The sequence below is a fragment of the Bombina bombina genome, chromosome 1, assembly GCF_027579735.1.
Source record: "Bombina bombina isolate aBomBom1 chromosome 1, aBomBom1.pri, whole genome shotgun sequence".
Taxonomy (NCBI): domain Eukaryota; kingdom Metazoa; phylum Chordata; class Amphibia; order Anura; family Bombinatoridae; genus Bombina; species Bombina bombina.
The window spans coordinates 678,772,019-678,791,086 of NC_069499.1; the positions used below are offsets into that span (position 1 = coordinate 678,772,019).

A 19,068-nucleotide genomic window follows, 5' to 3' on the forward strand; every position below is an offset into this window, starting at 1 on the left:
TCCCTGCAAAACCTACGGTACATTACTAGCTTAATTTGTTACACATGGAACACAGATGTCAAGTTAACTCATTGTATTACCTTAAAAAATGAGTATCTATGTAACATACTCTCTGAACTAGTAACTTATGTGCCTGATCTTGTTATAGTAAGGTAAATAATACAAATGTTTATTAAAGACACTCAGAAAAAAAAACACATTCATCTAATGTATAAACCTAAACATAGATAAGTTGTGCACATAGATTGTAAACTAACTAACAAGACTAATGTACTGGCAGAAAGGACATTAGATATCTCCATATGGACTTCCATTTACTGAATTAGACTAGGGGCCACAAAACTATGGTTTGCAGGCCAATCTATAGCACTAAAGGTGAGCAGAACACATTCAGTAATGTGTTATTATTGTGGTATTAGGTCATTAAACATATTCTAAATGTAAGTAGTACATTTAATGCATTAGCAGTATCTCATTTTCTCTGTAAGTAGTAAGTAAAATGTTATTATAATATACGTTTATTTTGAGGCGTTAGTTTCTAGATAAGTGTGACTGTAATGTAACATGGCCCTTGGGCAATCACCCCATTAAAGCGACATGAAACTCAAAATTGTTCCTTCATGATTCATATAGACCCTAGTTTCTCAACCTGTGGTATGTGTACCTCTGGGGGTACTTGGGGCATTGGCAAGGGGCTCCAAGGCAGAACATGCTGTGGAGATGTCATCGCAGAAAATGCAGCATGCCTGCAGAAAGAATAGGACACATGCAGGAACTGTTGGTGCTTTCACTTTGCAGCCCTGCTCAAAATTAGATTATCATCTTGAAACCGTGCTGTGCTCTTGGATACACTCTGTAGGTTTTTCTTAAAGTGCATTGAAAGCGAAGTGCTGTTTAAAAAGAACAGTCAAATATGGAGTAGCACTGCAGCAGTGCATTTATTGTTGACTGGCTCTCAGGGATTTTTCCAACCCTGCCCCAAGCCTTTCCCAGTCTGCAAAGCTGTGACTTCTGAATGTAAGATGTTCTTGTGAGCAATGCACCTTTGGTATGACTACCTTGTGATGTTAGACCAAGAGAAAATAATTTTATTTTTTTTCGAGTAATTTTTATGTCAATTTCCAACTGCAGCACTAGATTATAAAACTTAAAAAAAAATTTGCTTTACTCTCCAGTTAATCAACATATTGCAATTGAGCTTGTAATTTAGTGTAACTATTGAATTTTATTTTAAAATGACCTGCAGAAAAAAATGTCATCGCAGAAAGTGAAGAAAAGTTCTGCCTCTGTGGCAAGGGGTACTCCAGGGATTGGTCTTCATTATTTTATTCCTGATGTAGCTATTGTAAATGTGACATATCTAAGAAAGCTGTGTTTCTCATTTCTACTCTTGAGCACACTAACAGGTCAGAGTGTGAGCATTTCCCTGCCTTGGTTGGACCACTGTCAACCACTTATTCACCTCAAATTGGTTAAAACTTAGATTCTGGCTTGTTAGGGACATATGAGAGCTGGAGATGAGCTTCACTTATATGAACAGAAAGCATATTACTTTGACCAAGTGTCACCAAGACAAGTGGCAGATAAATGTGACACTATAATGTGCAATATACTGTTATGTGCCACAGTAAAACAAGACAGATCAACTGTGTATGAAATGGTTATTAAAAATAGAAAGATGGTACCATAAATACTTTTCTCATCATGCACAAGAGTTCATTTTATTTTTTAATGTAAGAAGCACATTAGTTGTATATACAGTAATTATTAATATCAATGGACTATATATCTGTTTTATGTGTGCATTATTCTGTTATGTAATACTGCCAAATGTTAAATCCTGGAAAACATAAAACTAATATCAGATTCCTCTATAATTATTTCATAAACATATCTGATCCAAACTTGTGAAATCAAATGATACACATGATTTTCATTTTTGCTCATGTAAAAGATCATAGTTGGGGTACTTAGAAAATAAACGTATGCCTACAGGAGTACTTGCTACAAATAGGTTGAGAAACACTGATATAGATCACTGTTTTTCAAACCTGTCCTCAGGCCTCCCCAACAGGCAAGGTTTTCAGGATTACCTTGGATGAGAACAGGTAAAATAACCATGTTTAATAATGAGCCGATTATTTCCCCTTGTTCCAGTTCAGATATCCCCAAAATGTGGCCTGTTAGGGAGGCCTGAAGACAGGTTTGAAAACCAGTGATAGAACATGCAATTTTAAACATCTTTCCAATTTACTTCTATTTTCTAATTTGCTTTGCTCTCTTGCTATCATTTATTGAAAAGCATACCTAGGTAGACTCATTGCAGGTATGTACTACTGGGAGTTAGCTGCTGATTGGACATGAATGCTTCTTGTCATTGGCTCAACATGCGTGTCCAGTAGTACAATGTTGCTTGTTCAACAAAGGATACTAAGAGAATGAAGCAAATTTGATAAGAGGTAAATTGGAAAGTTGTTAACATTGTATGCTCTATCTGAATTAGTAAAGAAAAATCTGAAGTTTCATGTCCCTTTAAAATGATAGGCCCTCCACATTCTTTAGTCTTCTATTATTCCATCAAAACATTATCAGCTCATCTGGAACACAAGTGTTCCTTAAAGGGACATGAAACAAAAATGTTTCTTTCATTATTCAGATAAAACATACAATTTTAAACAACTTCCCAGGTTACTTCTATTATCAAATTTGTTTAATTCTCTTGGCAACATTTGTTGAAAGAGCAGTAGTGCACTACTGGTTTCTAACTGATCACATGGGTGAGCCAATGACAATCGGAGTATATATGCAGTCACCAATCAGCAGCTAGAACCTAGGCTCTTTGCAGCTCCTTAAATTACCTAGCTAAACATTTCAGCAAAGGATAACAAGAGACGGAAGCAAATTAAACAATAGATGTAAATTGAAAAGTTGTTTAAAATTGTATGTTCTACATAAATCATGAAATAAACATTTTGGGTTTCATGTCCCTTTAACATCAAAACAGCAGAGAAGATAAAACTTAGCTTTTAATGGCAATAAGTATAAAACATATCGTGCAAGGCATAGACTCCAAGCTGCAAGCGTTCCTTTCCTTCGGAATTAACTCACATTTAAAACAATTGTATATATCTAGCTTCTATCTATAGATTGCAATGTATTTCTAAAGCTTGAGGTTAAAAGACCACCAGAAAATCAGCAGCTACGAGCCTGTTTAGATATGCTTTTCAACAAAAGGATATCGATAATGAAGAAAAATTAGATAACAAAAGTAAATTGGAAAGTTGTTTAAAATTGCATGCTCTTTCTAAATCACCCTTAATGCATTCCAAAAAACCTTATACTTGCTACAGAGTATAAAATGTATGGGAAATGTTTCCTTTATGTTTATTTTTGTATTGTAAACAGTTGTTTTTGCTCATTAAAATCATAACCTTTTTGTTCTCAATGACATACCCATAAAAATGGTAAATGTACTAATGCTATCTATGTGTAAACACACTGTCTTATAGTTGTGTTTTGTTATGTTAATTATGGCTGGGTGTTTAAATGAGCACAACCAGCTATTCCTATTACAAAAATATATCGCTATCTAACGCTCCACTAGGAGATTAAATTAGCGCTATTGTCTCTTGTTTACATAGCTTTTCTACAGATAATATATTTATTATTCATATTTTTAGTATAAGCCTGTCTTCAATAGGCATAAGTAGCTATTTCAAATGATAAAATAAAGGAAAAAGCTTTCATTCTATTGGCTAATTTGAAGGTTCAAATACACCAATAGGAAGCAAGGGTACCCCTATATAAAATGGGTACCTCACATTCACTATTCAGTGTGCAGCTGGAGACCATATGAAGAGGACCTCTATGTTGAAGCTCGCAAGATGAGGACCGACGTCGCCATCACCGGGATGAAGAAGATGACGTGCCGCCATCATCATCGGTGAGTACATTTATGGGGCTAGTGGGGGGTTTTATTTTTGAGGGGTTTTTTTTCTTTGTTTTTTTTTTTTAATTTGGGCAGCAAAAAAGATGAATGCCCATCCAAATGCCCTTTTCAGGGCAATGGGTAATTTCTTTTTTCTTAGTTAGGTTTTTTTGTTATTTTGGGGGGTGGAGGGTGTAATGTTAGAGGGGTTAATGGGTTCTTTCCTAAATGAGCTGATCGCTTTAGGGCAATGTCCTACAAAAGGCCCTTTAAAAGGGCTATTGGTAGTTTAGTTGAATAGGATTAAAAAATTTATTTTTTTGGTAATTACTTTATTTTCTGTAATGTTATTTTTTGTTTTAAAGGTAAGATTAGGTTTTTATTTAATTTTACAGGTAAGTTGTTTTTTTTAAGATAGTTGAGATTTTTTTAGTAAATTTAGAGATATTTGAATGTCTTGGGATTATTAAAAAAAAATAAAAAAATAAAAAATAATGAAAACAGCACAATTTTAGTGCAAAGTGGGTATTGGAAGACAGCTGCCAGTACCTAAGATGGCCGCAAATAGGAATAGGGGGGGAGGGGGTATATATATATATATAAACTAACTTATTTTAGTACTGGCAGACTTTCTGCCAGTACTTATGATTGTGGTGACAACTGTGAGGTCGGGGAGAGAAGAGAGCTGTTTGAGAAGGGTCAGGGAAGGATCAGGGGCTGGGATGTGTAAGGTGGGAGGCTGATCTCTACACTAAAGCTAAAATTAACCCTACAAGCTACCTAATTAACCCCTTCACTGCTGGGCATAATACAAGTGTGGTGCGCAGCGGCATTTAGCGGTCTTCTAATTACCAAAAACCAATGCCAAAGCCATATATGTCTGTTTTTTCTGAACAAAGGGGATCCCAGAGAAGTATTTACAACCATTTGTACCATAATTGCAAAAGCGGTTTGTAAATAATTTCAGTGAGAAACCTAAAGTTTTAAAAAAAGTTAGATTTATTTTATTTGATCGCCTTTGGCGGTGAAATGGTCGCATGAAATATACCAAAATGGGCCTAGATCAAAACCTTGGGTTGTCTACTAAAAAACAATATATACATGTGAAGGGATATCCAGGGATTCCTGACAGATATCAGTGTTCCAATGTAACTATCGCTAATTTTGAGAGAAAAAATGGTTTGGAAATTGCAAAGTGCTACTTGTACTTATCGCCCTATAACTTGCATAAAAAAGTAAAGAACATGTAAACATTGGGTATTTCTAAAGTCAGGACAAAATGTAGAAATTATTTAGCATGGGTGTTTTTTCGTGATTGTAGATGTGTAACAGATTTTGGGGTCAAAGTTAGAAAAAGTGTGTTTTTTTTTCCATTTTTTCATCATATTTTATAATTTTTTTTATAGTAAATTATATGGATATGATGAAAATAATAGTATCTTTAGCAAGTCCATTTAATGGCGAAAAAACGGTATATATAGTATGTGTGGGTACAGTAAATGAGTAAGAGGAAAATTACAGCTAAACACAAACACTGCAGAAATGTAAAAATAGCCCTGGTCCTTAACGGTAAGAAAATTGAAAAATGGTCTGTTAACTAAGAGGTTAAAGCAATGTCTTACTCAGGAAAGGAACTATAAACAGTATGTTCCTCCTTATAGACAATATGCTCTTTAAAACGGGTATCAAATTATAAGAATATTGCTCATTATGTGAAACACTACTTGTTTTTAATGTACCACTGGTAGACTTCAACCAACACTTCTGAAGAGATAAGTATAGGGACATGAACTTCAACATTTTTATTTCAAGATTCAAATATATCATGCAATTTTAATCAACTTTCCAATTTATGTTTTTTTTAATTTGCTTTGTTCTTTTGGTATTCTTTGTTGAAAAGCATGCCTACGTAGGCTCAGGAGCTGGTAGCTAGCTGCTGACTGGTCGCTGCACATATATGCCTCTTGACATTATTTTACCAAAGTATCCAGCTAGCTCCCAGTAGTGCATCACTTCACCTCCAATAAAGCACATCAAGAGATTGAAGCAAAACTGGTAACAGAAGTGAACTGGAAAAAGTTTAAAAATGTATGCTCTATCTGAATCATGAAAGAACAATTTGGGGTTCCATACACCTTTAAGACATAATGTTGGCTTTAGACTGTGGGCATTGTAGAGTGAAGAGTTTTGGATTTCACAAACAGAGAAACTGTGCAGCTCACATTTGTTTGTCTAAACTGGGCATATACTTTTTTTTATATATAAATTGCTGTGACCTCCCTTCCTTAAATCCTAATTTATTAAAAGGACAGTCAAGTCCAAAAAAAAACCTCTCATGTTTTAAATAGGGCATGCAATTTTAAACAACTTCCCAATTTACTTTTATCACAAATTTTGCTTTGTTCTCTTGGTATTCTTATTGAAAGCTAAAACTAGGAGGTTCATATGCTAATTTCTTAGACCTTGAAGACTGCCTCTAATCTGAATACATTTTGACCACTAGAGGGCATTAGTTTACATGTTTCATATAGATAACATTGAGCTCATTCACGTAAAGTGACCTAGGACTGAGCACTGATTGGCTAAACCGCATGTCTGTCAAAAAAACTGAAATAAGGGGGCAGTCAGCAGAAGCTTCGATACAAGATAATTACAGAGGTAAAATGTGTATTATTATAACTGTGTTGGTTATGCAAAACTGGGGAATGGGTAATAAAGGGATTATCTTTCTTTTTAAACAACAAACATTCTGGTGTTGACTGTCCCTTTAACTGAAGCTAGTCACTTGTGTGTGTAACATAGCAGATGAGGTTGAAAAAAAGACTGAAGTCCATCGAGTTCAACCTATACAATTCTAATATACTTACAAAAAAAAGCTCCATTTGAGCTTAAATTAATTCCACTAAAAGGTGACCCATTTATTACAAGCAATCATATCCATGAATTCTGTTTCTAGTCTATGTATCTAGAGTATTGGCATTCACTACCTCCTTTGGTAATAAGTTCCGCAATTTTATTGCTCTTACAGTGAAAAAACGTTTCCGTTGGAGGAGATTAAATCTCCTTTCCTCCAACTTTAAATTGTGCCCTCTTGTAACAAACAATTTTCTTGAAATAAACAGAGCTTCTGCCATCTCTGTATATGGTCCTTGAATATATTAATATAAAGTAATCATGTCACCTCTCAAGCACCTTTTTTCTAGAGAAAATAGACCCAGTTTGGCTAGCCTCTCCTCATAGCTTAAATTCTCAATTTCCCTTATTAGCGTCATGGCCCTTCTCTGAACTTTTTCTTGTTCTACAATATCTTTTTTTGTGATCGGTCCCCAGAACTGCACTCCATACTCAAGGTGAGGTCTTGCCTGGGATTTAAGTAATTATACTTTCTTCCCTTGAATCAATGTCTCTTTTTTATACATGCTAGTATCTTATTAGCCTTTGAAGCCGCTGCCCTGCATTGTGAATCCATCTTTAGCTTGTTATCTATTACTACTCCAAAATCCCTTTCCTCCTCTATTTGGCTAAGTCTAGTCCCATTTGAATAATACATTGCCTGCTTATTTTTACTAAAAAAAAAATGTAGAACTTTGCATTTTCCCATATTAACTCTCAATTTCCATTTACCTGCCCATACTTCTTATTTTTGCAGATTCCTTTGTAAAGAAAGTTAATCCTGTTCTAATCTAATGACCTTACTTAACTTACGCCTAAATTACGAGTCTTGCGTTAGCCTTAAAAAGCAGCGTTGAGAGGTCCCAACGCTGCTTTTTAACACCCGCTGGTATTAAGAGTCTGGCAGTTACAGGTGTACCACTCACTTTTTTTCCACGACTCGAGCATACCGCAAATCCACTTACGTCAATTGCGTATCCTATCTTTTCAATGGGATTTTCCTAACGCCGGTATTACGAGTCTTGGAAAAAGTGAGCGGTAGACCCTCTCCTGTCAAGACTCCTACCGCATTTAAAAGTCAGTAGTTAAGAGTTAAATGGGCTAACGCCGTAACATAAAACTCTTAACTAAAGTGATAAAAAGTACACTAACACCCATAAACTACCTATTAACCCCTAAGCCAAGGCCGGAATTGAGGTAGAAAAAAATCCTATTGGCTGAGAAATCAGCCAATGGGATTGAAGTTCAATCCTATTGGCTGATCCAATCAGCCAATAGGATTGAGCTTGCATTCTATTGGCTGATTGGAACAGCCAATAGAATGCAAGCTCAATCCTATTGGCTGATTGGAACAGCCAATAGAATGCAAGCTCAATCCTATTGGCTGATTGGATCAGCCAATAGGATTTTTTCTACCTTAATTCCGATTGGCTGATAGAATTCTATCAGCCAATCGGAATTGAAGGGACGCCATCTTGGATGACGTCACTTAAAGGTACCGTCATTTAGTGTTAGTCATTGGATGGAAGAGGATGCTCCACGTCGGATGGCTTGAAGATAGACCCGCTCCGCTCCGGATGGATGAAGATAGAAGATGCCGTCTGGATGATGACTTCTGCCCGTCTGGAGGTCCTCTTCTGCCCGGATCGGATGAAGACTTCTGGCCTTCTGGAGTACCACTTCTGCCCGGTTGGGTGAAGACGTCTCAAGGTAGGGTGATCTTCAAGGGGTTAGTGTTAGGTTTTATTAAGGGGGATTGGGTGGGTTTTAGAGTAGGGTTGGGTGTGTTGGTGGTGGGTTTTAATGTTGGGGGGTATTGTATTTTTTTTTTTACAGGTAAAAGAGCTGATTACTTTGGGCCAATGCCCCGCAAAAGGCCCTTTTAAGGGCTATTTGTAATTTAGTATAGGGTAGGGATTTTTATTATTTTGGGGGGCTTTTTTATTTTATTAGGGGGATTAGATTAGGTGTAATTAGTTTAAAATTCTTGTAATTATTTTATTATTTTCTGTAATTTAGTGTTTGTTCTTTTCGTACTTTAGTTTATTTAATTTAATTGTAATTAATTGTAGTTAGTTTAGGTAATTAATTTAATTATAGTGTAGTGTTAGGTGTAATTGTAACTTAGTTTAGGGTTTATTTTACAGGTAAATTTGTACCTCATTTTAATTAGGTAGATATTAAATAGTTAATAACTATTTAATAACTATTCTACCTAGTTAAAATAAATACAAACTTGCATGTAAAATAAAAATAAATCCTAAAATGGCTACAATGTAACTATTAGTTATATTGTAGCTAGCTTAGGGTTTATTTTATAGGTAAGTATTTAGTTTTAAATAGGAATAATTTAGTTAATAAAAGTAATTTTATTTAGATGCATTTAAATTATATTTAAGTTAGGGGGGTGTTAGGGTTAGACTTAGATATAGGGGTTAATAACTTTATTATAGTGGCGGCGACGTTGGCGGCGGCAGATTACGGGTTAATAAGTGTAGTTAGGTAGCGGCGACATTGGGGGAGGCAGAGTAGGGGTTAATAAATAAAAAGTAGGTGTCGGCGATGTTGGGGGCAGCAGATTAGGGGTTCATAGGGATAATGTAGATGGCGGCGGTGTCCGGAGCAGCAGATTAGGGGTTAATAATAAAATGCAGGTGTCGGCGATGTCGGGGGCATCAGATTAGGGGTTAATAAGTGTAAGATTAGGGGTGTTTAGACTCGGGGTTCATGTTAGGGTGTTAGGTGTAGACAGGGATAGGCACGAGCCAAGGCTGTGGCGGACATTTTCTACAGTAAAGACCTTTAGTGAAGGACACCAAGGTACATTTACAATTAAAACTATTATTTTATAGTGCTGAATTTTATTATACTGATGCAGATACCACTGATCCTATAACCAGCCCTTTTCTGGCTATACACATGTGCCAGAGTCACTACTGTGTCATTGTATAGTGCTGGGTGTTATTATACTGATGTAGATATAACACTAACTGGCCTGTAGTTGCCAGATTCTTCTCTAAAAAAGGGCAGTAGAGAAGAATCTGGCAACTACAGGCCAGTTAGTTTAACTTCAGTAGTAGGTAAATTAATGGAAAGCCTCTTAAAAGAAAGAATTATGACTTACATAAAGACAAACAATTTAGATGATCAAAATCAGCATGGTTTTACTTCAGGGAGATCATGTCAGACTAATCTAATTGACTTCTTTGATTATGTAACAAAAGTATTAGACAAGGGAGGAGCAGTTGATGTAGCATATCTAGATTTCAGCAAAGCATTTGACACCGTCCCACACAAACTTATTCACAAACTATATCTCCTTGGTCTAGATTCAAAAATTGTAAACTGGGTGGAATGCTGGCTTAAGGACAGAAAACAAAGTGTCTTAGTAAATGGAGTTCATTCAGCAGAGGGGGCTGTTACTAGTGGTGTTCCTCAGGGGTCAGTTCTGGGGCCTGTTTTGTTTAACATATTTATCTGTGATATCAGCAAAGGGCTACAGGGGAAAGTATGTCTCTTTGCAGATGATACAAAAATTTGCAACAGAGTGGATGTTCCAGGGGGGGTAGACAAAATGAGAAGTGATATACAACAATTGGAGGATTGGACAAACGACTGGGATCTAAAGTTTAACACAGCAAAGTGTAAAATAATGCATTTAGGGAAGAAAAATCCAAATGTTAATTACAGACTCAATGACACTTTACTGACTGTTACAGACGAGGAACAGGACTTGGGAATTATTATTTTAGATGATTTAAAACTTAGTAAACAATGTAGTAATGCAGCGAGTAAGGCTAGCAGAATGCTTGGATGTATTGGTAGAGGTATTTGCAGCAGAAATAGTAAGGTTCTTATGCCACTTTATAGATCATTAGTTAGGCCTCATCTTGAGTATTGTGTGCAGTTCTGGAGGCCATATCTTCAGAAGGATATTAACAAACTTGAATCTGTGCAAAGGAGGGCTGCCAAAATGGTACATGGTCTAAAAAATAAAACTTACCAGGATAGGCTCAATGACCTAAATATGTATAGCTTAGAGGAGAGAAGGGAAAGAGGTGATATGATAGCAACTTTCAAGTACATTAAAGGGTTTAGTAAAACTGAGGCTGTGGGTATTTTACATAAAATGGAAAATTCAAGAACAAGGGGTCATGAGCTCAAGCTAAAGGGTAGTAGATTCAGGAGTAATTTGAGGAAGCACTTCTTTACAGAAAGGGTGATTGATTTATGGAATAAACTTCCTCAAGAGGTAGTAGCAACAAACACTGTGGGGGACTTTAAAAATGCATGGGACAAGCATAGGGCTATCCTACGAACTAGATAAGTTTATACTGTTAGGTAAGGTCGGGCAGACTTGCTGGGCCTATGGCTCTTATCTGCCGTCAATATCTATGTTTCTATGTTTCAGATACCACTGATCCTATAACCAGCCCTTTTCTGGCTATACACATGTGCCAGTGTCACTTCTGTGTCTTTGTATAGAGCTGGGTGTTATTATACAGATGCAGAAGATACACATCCAGTATTTCACTCAGGCTTTATTTATTCCATAATTTATCACCCAATATTGCTAGCAGTATCTTGACAAGCCACTAATTTTATTCACACTAAATATTTTCCCTTTCCTATTATTTAATCAGAAAGAAAAGATATACTAAGGTTATGAATCACAACCTTACTATATCTTTTCTTTCTATTTAAATACTACTTATAATAAACCTCAGGTGCTGGTTAAAGTGCTTTACCTTTGCATATAAAGCTCCAGGGACATAGTGGCAGCTTGCTTCTTGAATCTTCCCTCCCTCTCTGTCTCACTCAGAGTCATTTTCTGGTACTAAGCGGCATCATGTGGGAGTGGCCACAACCCTGCGAAACGTGGCGCTGTGTGTGCTAAGGAGCAGTCAGGACCAGTATTCATCTGTCTTACTCCTCCCTCCCCACAGCAAAATGGGCGGCGGACACTGCAAGGGCCAGTCATGGACACCAGTGTCCGTGTACGGACACCTTGCCTATCCCTGGGTGTAGACATAAAAAGTATTTTCCCATAGGAATCAATGGGGCTGCGTTAGAAGCTGAACGCTGATTTTTTTGCAGGTGTTAGGTTTTTTTTCAGCCGATTCTCCCCCATTGATTCCTATGGGGAAATCGTGCACAAGCACGTTTTACCAGCTCACCGCTACCGTAAGCAACGCTGGTATTGAGGTGAGATGTGGAGCTAAATTTTGCTCTCTTTTGCGGCTAACGCCAGGTTTAAAAAAACCTGTAATACCAGCGTTGTCTTAAGTGAGCGGTGAGAAAAAAAATGCTCTTTAACACCGCACACCATTACCGACAAAAACTCGTAATCTAGCCGTTAGTGTTTAAAAAGATGGTGAATGTGGCACTGAGCTCATGTTATGGGGCCTATTACTGGTACGTTTGCCATGTGCTACTCTTCTAAGAAAATTCACAGGGTATAAGGACAGTCACAATTTATAAGATGTGACAAAACAAGAGATTATGAGTGTACAAATTGCTCCCAAAATGATATGCGATTAAAAAAACTTACACTTTTATTCAGATATGGTTTAAAAAAAAAAAAAAAAAAAAAAAATATTATATATATATATATATATATATATATATATATATATATATATATATATATATATATATATATATATATATATATATATATATATATATATATATATATATATATATACACACACACACAAACACACACACCTATACACAAATAAAACCTCGGATCTAAGAACCTACAAATAAATTAAACCAACCAGCACAAAAGAACCTGAATCTAAGCTCTAAGTCGATAACTGGTCACGTCGGGGGCATGCAGTTAGACAGGTTACAAAAAAGGGAAAAAGAAAAATAGATTGCTACGCGTTTCGGCCCGTATACTGGCCTTTTTCAAGCTTAAGTGGTCAAAAAAAGAGTTGAAAAAAAGCGTAGTAATCTATTTTTCTTTTTCCCTTTTTTGTAACTTGTCTAACTGTATGCCCCCAACTGATGCCGACTGGACCGGTTATCGGCCAGGAATACCGGGGGTATTGCTCTAAGCTACCTGTCATAATTTTTAAAACTTAGATTCAGGTTCTTTTGTGCTAGTTGGTTTAATATCTTTGTAGGTTCTTACCGAGGTGTGTGTGTGTGTGTGTGTGTGTGTGTGTGTGTATGTGTATGTGTGTATATATATATATATATATATATATATATATATATATATATATATATATATATATATATTATTTTTTTTAACCATATTTAAATAAAAAAGTGTAAGTTTTAATATCACATTTTGGGAGCAATTAATGCACTCATAATCTCTTGTTTTGTCACAATTTATGAGGTGTGACCCCCCTTATACCCCTTAATTAAAGGGACAGTCTACACCAGAATTTTTATTGTTTAAAAATATAGATAATCTCTTTTCTACCCATTCCCTAGTTTTGCATAACCAACACAGTTATATAAATACACTTTTTACCTTTGTGATTACCTTGTATCTAAGCCTCTGCAAACTGCCCCCTTATTTCAGTTCTTTTGACAGACATCCATTTTATCCAATCAGGGCTGGCTCACTGAAACTCCACGTGCGTGAGCACAGTGTTATTTATATGACACACATGAACTAACACCCTCTAGTGGTGAAAAACTGTCAAAATGCTGTGAGAGAAGAGGCAGCCTTCAAGGGCTTAGAAATTAGCATATGAACCTCCTAGGCTTAGCTTTCAACTAAGAATACCAAGAGAACAGAGCAAAATTGGTGATAAAAGTAAATTGGAAAATTGTTTAAAATTACATTCTTTAGGACTTCCGGTGGGCGGCGACCCAAGATGGCCACAAGATTATGCAGCTCTGCATATTATCTTAAACTTTTTGTTTAAAAGTGGCCAAATATCAAGCCATCCTAATCTCCCTTAGCAGTTCGGCTGTTTGGGAACCTTATCGGATCAGGATTAACATCATCCGGCCCCTGAGAGGTCAGAGAACTGTGTGAAGACAGGAGAGTTTGGAAACCGGAGCAGAGTACAGAGTGTTACTCTGTGCAATCCAGAATACAAAATGGTTGGCTCTACCTCAGAAGACAACCAATACCTGGAATTGGAACTTTCTTTAAAAAAATCTGTTACTACCAGCATTCATTAAGCTGGAAGAGGCCACACAACATTTGCTGACTGAGTTTCAGGCCCCCGGTTCTAAGTATGCTTTGACAAAATGGTGCCGATTAGAAGCTGTCTCTTCCGATAACAACAGTGATGCTGTACAGGACAGATCCCCCCAGAGACGCAGAGAAATAATGGAACACATACCCTGCTTGGAGGAGGCTAAAGACCCTTTGACGGATTTGGCTAAACAGGCTGTGGATATCCGTGAACCAGACGCTTCTTGCTGTCATGCTCTGAAGACGGCTAAACAGGCAGTACCCTTTGATGTTTTCAAGATGGCGGCTGTGGCTGGAGTGAAGCTAGGCTGTGCTGTAGCTGAGATTCTGCCTACAAGTTTTTCTATACATTCCGCTGCAGACCCACCCGCTACTTCAGCAAAGACACTGGACAGACCTCTCATCATACCCATGATCTCCCTGACCGGAAAGCAGAATGGCGGTTGTCTTCCCCCCGCGCACAAGCTCCACACCAGATTTGGATTGCCGATCGTGGCTCTGGGACAGGGACGGCATCGGCTAGGATGGGAGGGTTGTAAGTGAGCTGATTTCTGCTGTGCTCTGGCTAACGCGCTGCAGAAACTTAAGGTGTCTAAGGCTGTGTTTAAATCAAGGCATAAGTTACCTTCATTGATAGCGCTCAGCTGCAATTAATGTTCTGAGATACTTAACCTGCACCAAGTTTGGGTCGCTCTCGATGCAGCTTTTATACCACTTCCTCTTATTTGCATCTTCTATGCTTTGAGGTGTACGACCCAGGCTGCCTTACAAATTGTACACTTGTTAAGAGATGTGTTTGTTTTAATGGTTCCCTATTGCTGCTCTCTATACACCTTAGCTAATTCTCCCTGGGCAATGTTCTACTTACATAACACAATGGTATCCAGAATGTCTGATTATAAGGGCTGTAAATGATAAGCTAATGCTTAATATATTGGTCAGATTAAGATTCAGTTCAAATGTTACCCTATCTATTTATCCATGCCCTGAACCTTTAGTGACGCTGTTCTCTCCTCATTATCAACTAACTGTGTGCTTGGTTCCTAAACAGCTTATACATACTGAAATGTATAGTACTTACATATGCTACAAGAATGTTGAACACGCAAAGTATTTATTCTATGGTTCCTGTCTGTATAGGGATACAACCTCACCCAGGCATATTAAAAGCTTGTATTATTCCCCCCCTTGAAACTTACACCACAGTTCGTGTTAGAGGACTGCGGATTAGGCTATTAATGGCTCAACCATACCTATATCCTCTAATAAAAACATAGTCTAAATTAGCCCCCCCTCTGCATAACTGCCAATAGTATCTACGTGAGCCACATGTTGAACATGTTATGGTTGTTAGTTTTGTTTTGTTTTACTGTGTTTGTTGGTTTGTTTGTTATAAAATTCAGACACAAGGGTTCTTTCCCCCTGGTCTAGGAATTACTTATTATAATTTGCTCCATGGCCTCATATGTAATCAGAATTTCTCTTTGTGGATACAGACTAAATTTCAGAAGAAATCTTATGTACCACTATGTCATCAAATTTTTTTTTTTTTTTTTACTATCTTGCCCCGGTGATCTGCGAATCACAACAGTGTATTATAGATCTCTATGGGGGAACTAACCGTATAACTATATGCTGTATGTATTCTATGTCTCTCAATAAAAAGAATTTAAAAAAAAAAAAAAAAAAAAAAAAAGACATTCTCTATTTGAATCATGAAAGTTTATTTTGGACTAGACTTTTCCTTTAACTTAGTATCAGCTGCAAAAATAGAGATGTCCCAGTCCCTTCATTTTGTGCATTAATCTCTCATGTGGCACTGTATCAAATGCCTTTGCAAAATCTAAGCATATCACATTAACTAACTGATTCCCCTTTATCTATATTTTTACTTACTTCCTCGTAGAAGCTAATTAAATTAGTTTGATATGATCTATTTCTCATAAAACCATGCTGATTAGAACTCAAACTTGTTTACACGAATATACTCATCAATATAATCATCTATAATCCCTTCAAAATATCTTCCCCACTATTGATGTCAGACTAACTTTGAAGAGTGGCAGCACATCAGCTTTACGCCTATCCTTGGGTACCATGCCTGAGGATAATGAATCTTGAAAAATTAAGAGTAGAGGTTTGTCTATAACAGTGGTAAGTCCCCTAACACCCTTGGGTCGATTCCATCTGGACCTGGAGTTTTATTTACTTTAATATTATCCAATTTGCTCCTGATATCCTCTAGACATAACCTAGTTAAATGGTATGGGCTGCCATGTTCTAGTTTGTTCCAAAGTATCCTCCATTGGTTCCTCTCTTGTGTATACTGAAGAAAAGAACTGGTTTATACCTCAGCCTTCTCCCTGTCACTGTTAATCATGCTACCCTCCACCCATTTTAATGTACCTATATTGTCCTTCTTAGTTTATTTGCCATTTATTTACTTAAAGGGACAGTTAACACCAAAATGTTTGTTGTTTTAAAAGATAGATAATCCATTAATTACCAATTCCCCAGTTTTGCATAACCAACACAGTTATAATTATACACGTTTTACCTCTGTAACTACCTTGTATCTAAGTCTCAGCAGACTGCCCCCTTATTTCAATTCTTTTGACAGACTTGCATTTTAGCCAATTAGAGCTGTCTCCATGGTAAATTCACGTGCATGAGCTCAATGTTATCTATATGAAACACGTGAACTAATGCCCTCTATTCGTGAAAAACAATCAAAATGCATTTAGATTAGAGGCGGCCTTCAAGCTCTAAGAAATTAGCATATGAACCTCCTAGGTTTAGCTCTCAACTAAGAATACCAAGAGAACAAAGCTAAATTGGTGATAAAAGTAAATTGGAAAGTTTAAAATGACATGCCCTATTTGAAACATGAAAGTTTTTTTTGGACTTGACTGTCCCTTTAAAAAACCTTTTAGGGTTAGATTTAGAATCCTTTGCAATTAATCTTTCATTTTCAATTTTGGCTAATTTGATTGCTTTTTTGCATGGTTTGTTACGTTCCTTATAAATTTGGTATGTTGAGTCTGTACTATTTTCTTTGAATAATTTAAATGCCCTACGTTTTTTTTCCTAATTTCTCTTAACACATTTTTATTACGCCATATTGGCTTGGATTTTTTTTTTCTTTTAAATATATTTTTATTGAGGTCTAAAATGAAAATAGCAGTTGTACAATACACAATAATATATTTAACAGAATATACTACGCAAAGCGGTGACTACTTATATAAAATAAAGAATTAGTAAATTATACCATACGATAACTATGCAAAGCCATCAATATGGCAGTGCCTGTTATATGAAAAGACAGCAGAGCAGCATTACCTCATTTTACATATAATAAGATGATGAGATGTTCCCCCTCAAAATAGAATGGCCACTTTTGGACCTCAGAAACAAGGTAATGTGTGAGTTAAGGAGGAGGACAATATTTAGAAATAAAATAATATAAACAGAGTTTTTAATCCCCTAACACAGTGGCTTGGATTTTTTATTCGTATAACCATATGGTATACGTTGATATGTATATTTATTTAACAAAGTTTTAAATGTTATCCATGTATCCTCTGTATTTTTATGAGAATACTTTCTCCCAGTTTATTTAATGATTTTCTTAAATCATTGAATTTTGCTTTCTTAAAATTAAAAGCCTTAGTTAAACCTTTAAGACACTGCTAATGAAAAGAGATTTCAAATGTGACCATGTTTTTTTTTAGAGAATACCGTATTTAATTGTTCTTTATTATCCAGGATTTTTTATTTTAAAAGGTTCCTTTTTTCATTGTATAATCAAAGTAGCTGATATTATTTTTTTATCATTTAACTAGAGAAATCACATATCATTGCTTGTCACTTACAGATGTTCTCTGCATTGTAGAGGTTAGTATCTCTCTGCATTCTTAGTAAATATACTGTAAGTATATTGCTGTATTATTCACTGACCAATGATTAACACATTAACATTACAAACTGTAATTCATTTAAGTTATTGTGTGCAGATTTTCTTTACTATTTTGTTTGTTGTATTTTGTGTCTCCTTGACACAATGGATCTTGTGACAATAAATGATGCACTTCAATTCTGCTAATCTGGGGTCATGTAGCTTTATTGCACATTGCTATGTGTTTATATAAACATCACATCTGTCTCTATATTTAAGTATTATGTACAAACCTACACTTTATGGCCAAAAGAAGGAGAACACCTGACCATTACATTATATGAGCTTGTTGGACATCCTGTCACAAAAACAGCTATAACAACTACAGGGGCAGTATGGAACCTTATTGTGAGTGATGCAACAGATTACAGTATAGTCAATTTGTAGACGCTATGAACTCCAGCACTCGGCATCCCCGTTCTGTGAATTTGTGTGGTGCTCCTAGACACTTCCCCTTCACAATAATAGCACTTACAGTTGACCGGGGCAGATCTAGTAGGGCAGACATTTTACAAACTAACTTATGGCAAAGGTGACATCTTAAGACATTGCCACATTTAAAGTCAATAAGCTCTTTAATATGACCAATTGTACTGCCAATTTTGTCTATGGAGATTTCCAACTATAAGGGTGTCCATATACTATTTATTTTCCCACCAGGATCCTTTCATAATCACAATTATTCGATTCAGTTTTATGCACCATGTGCCTATCCCAATTCCTATCCCAATTGGGCTTTCCTGCTCATACGTTACCTACGCATTATTTGACACAATAACACTGATTATTAAGCTCTGAAGAGCCAGTGATCATTAGGACTATGCTGAAATCAGCTTACCGGAATCCTGAGTTGGTAGTTTTGGTCGTTTGGGTATAGCTATGGAGAAAAAGAAAACACAAATAAGTAAAGAAAAAATTTCTGATGACAAGAAGAGTGTGAATGGGAATTACATAAAATAAGATTTTACATATACACACACACGTCAGTCCCTTGCATGTTTCATGAACACTCGGTTCACTTTATCAGAGGGTATGATGAGGTGAACTGAGTGTTCATGAAATGCGTAAGGGACCACCTCGTAGTGAAGTCGCTTCCGGTCCGGCAAGACCACACGCAAA

The 19,068-nt window shown here is 36.4% G+C and overlaps 1 protein-coding gene across 2 annotated transcripts in view; it reads right to left on the bottom strand.

Moving 5' to 3' along the window:
• Positions 1 to 19,068, bottom strand: part of CD99L2 (CD99 molecule like 2) — a 294,098-nt gene that overhangs the window by 161,539 nt on the left and 113,491 nt on the right. For both annotated transcript variants that reach the window (XM_053699159.1, XM_053699157.1), the window contains exon 3: positions 18,788 to 18,826. In XM_053699159.1, the coding sequence (XP_053555134.1) occupies positions 18,788 to 18,826 (39 nt within the window). The remainder of the gene's footprint in view (positions 1 to 18,787; positions 18,827 to 19,068) is intronic.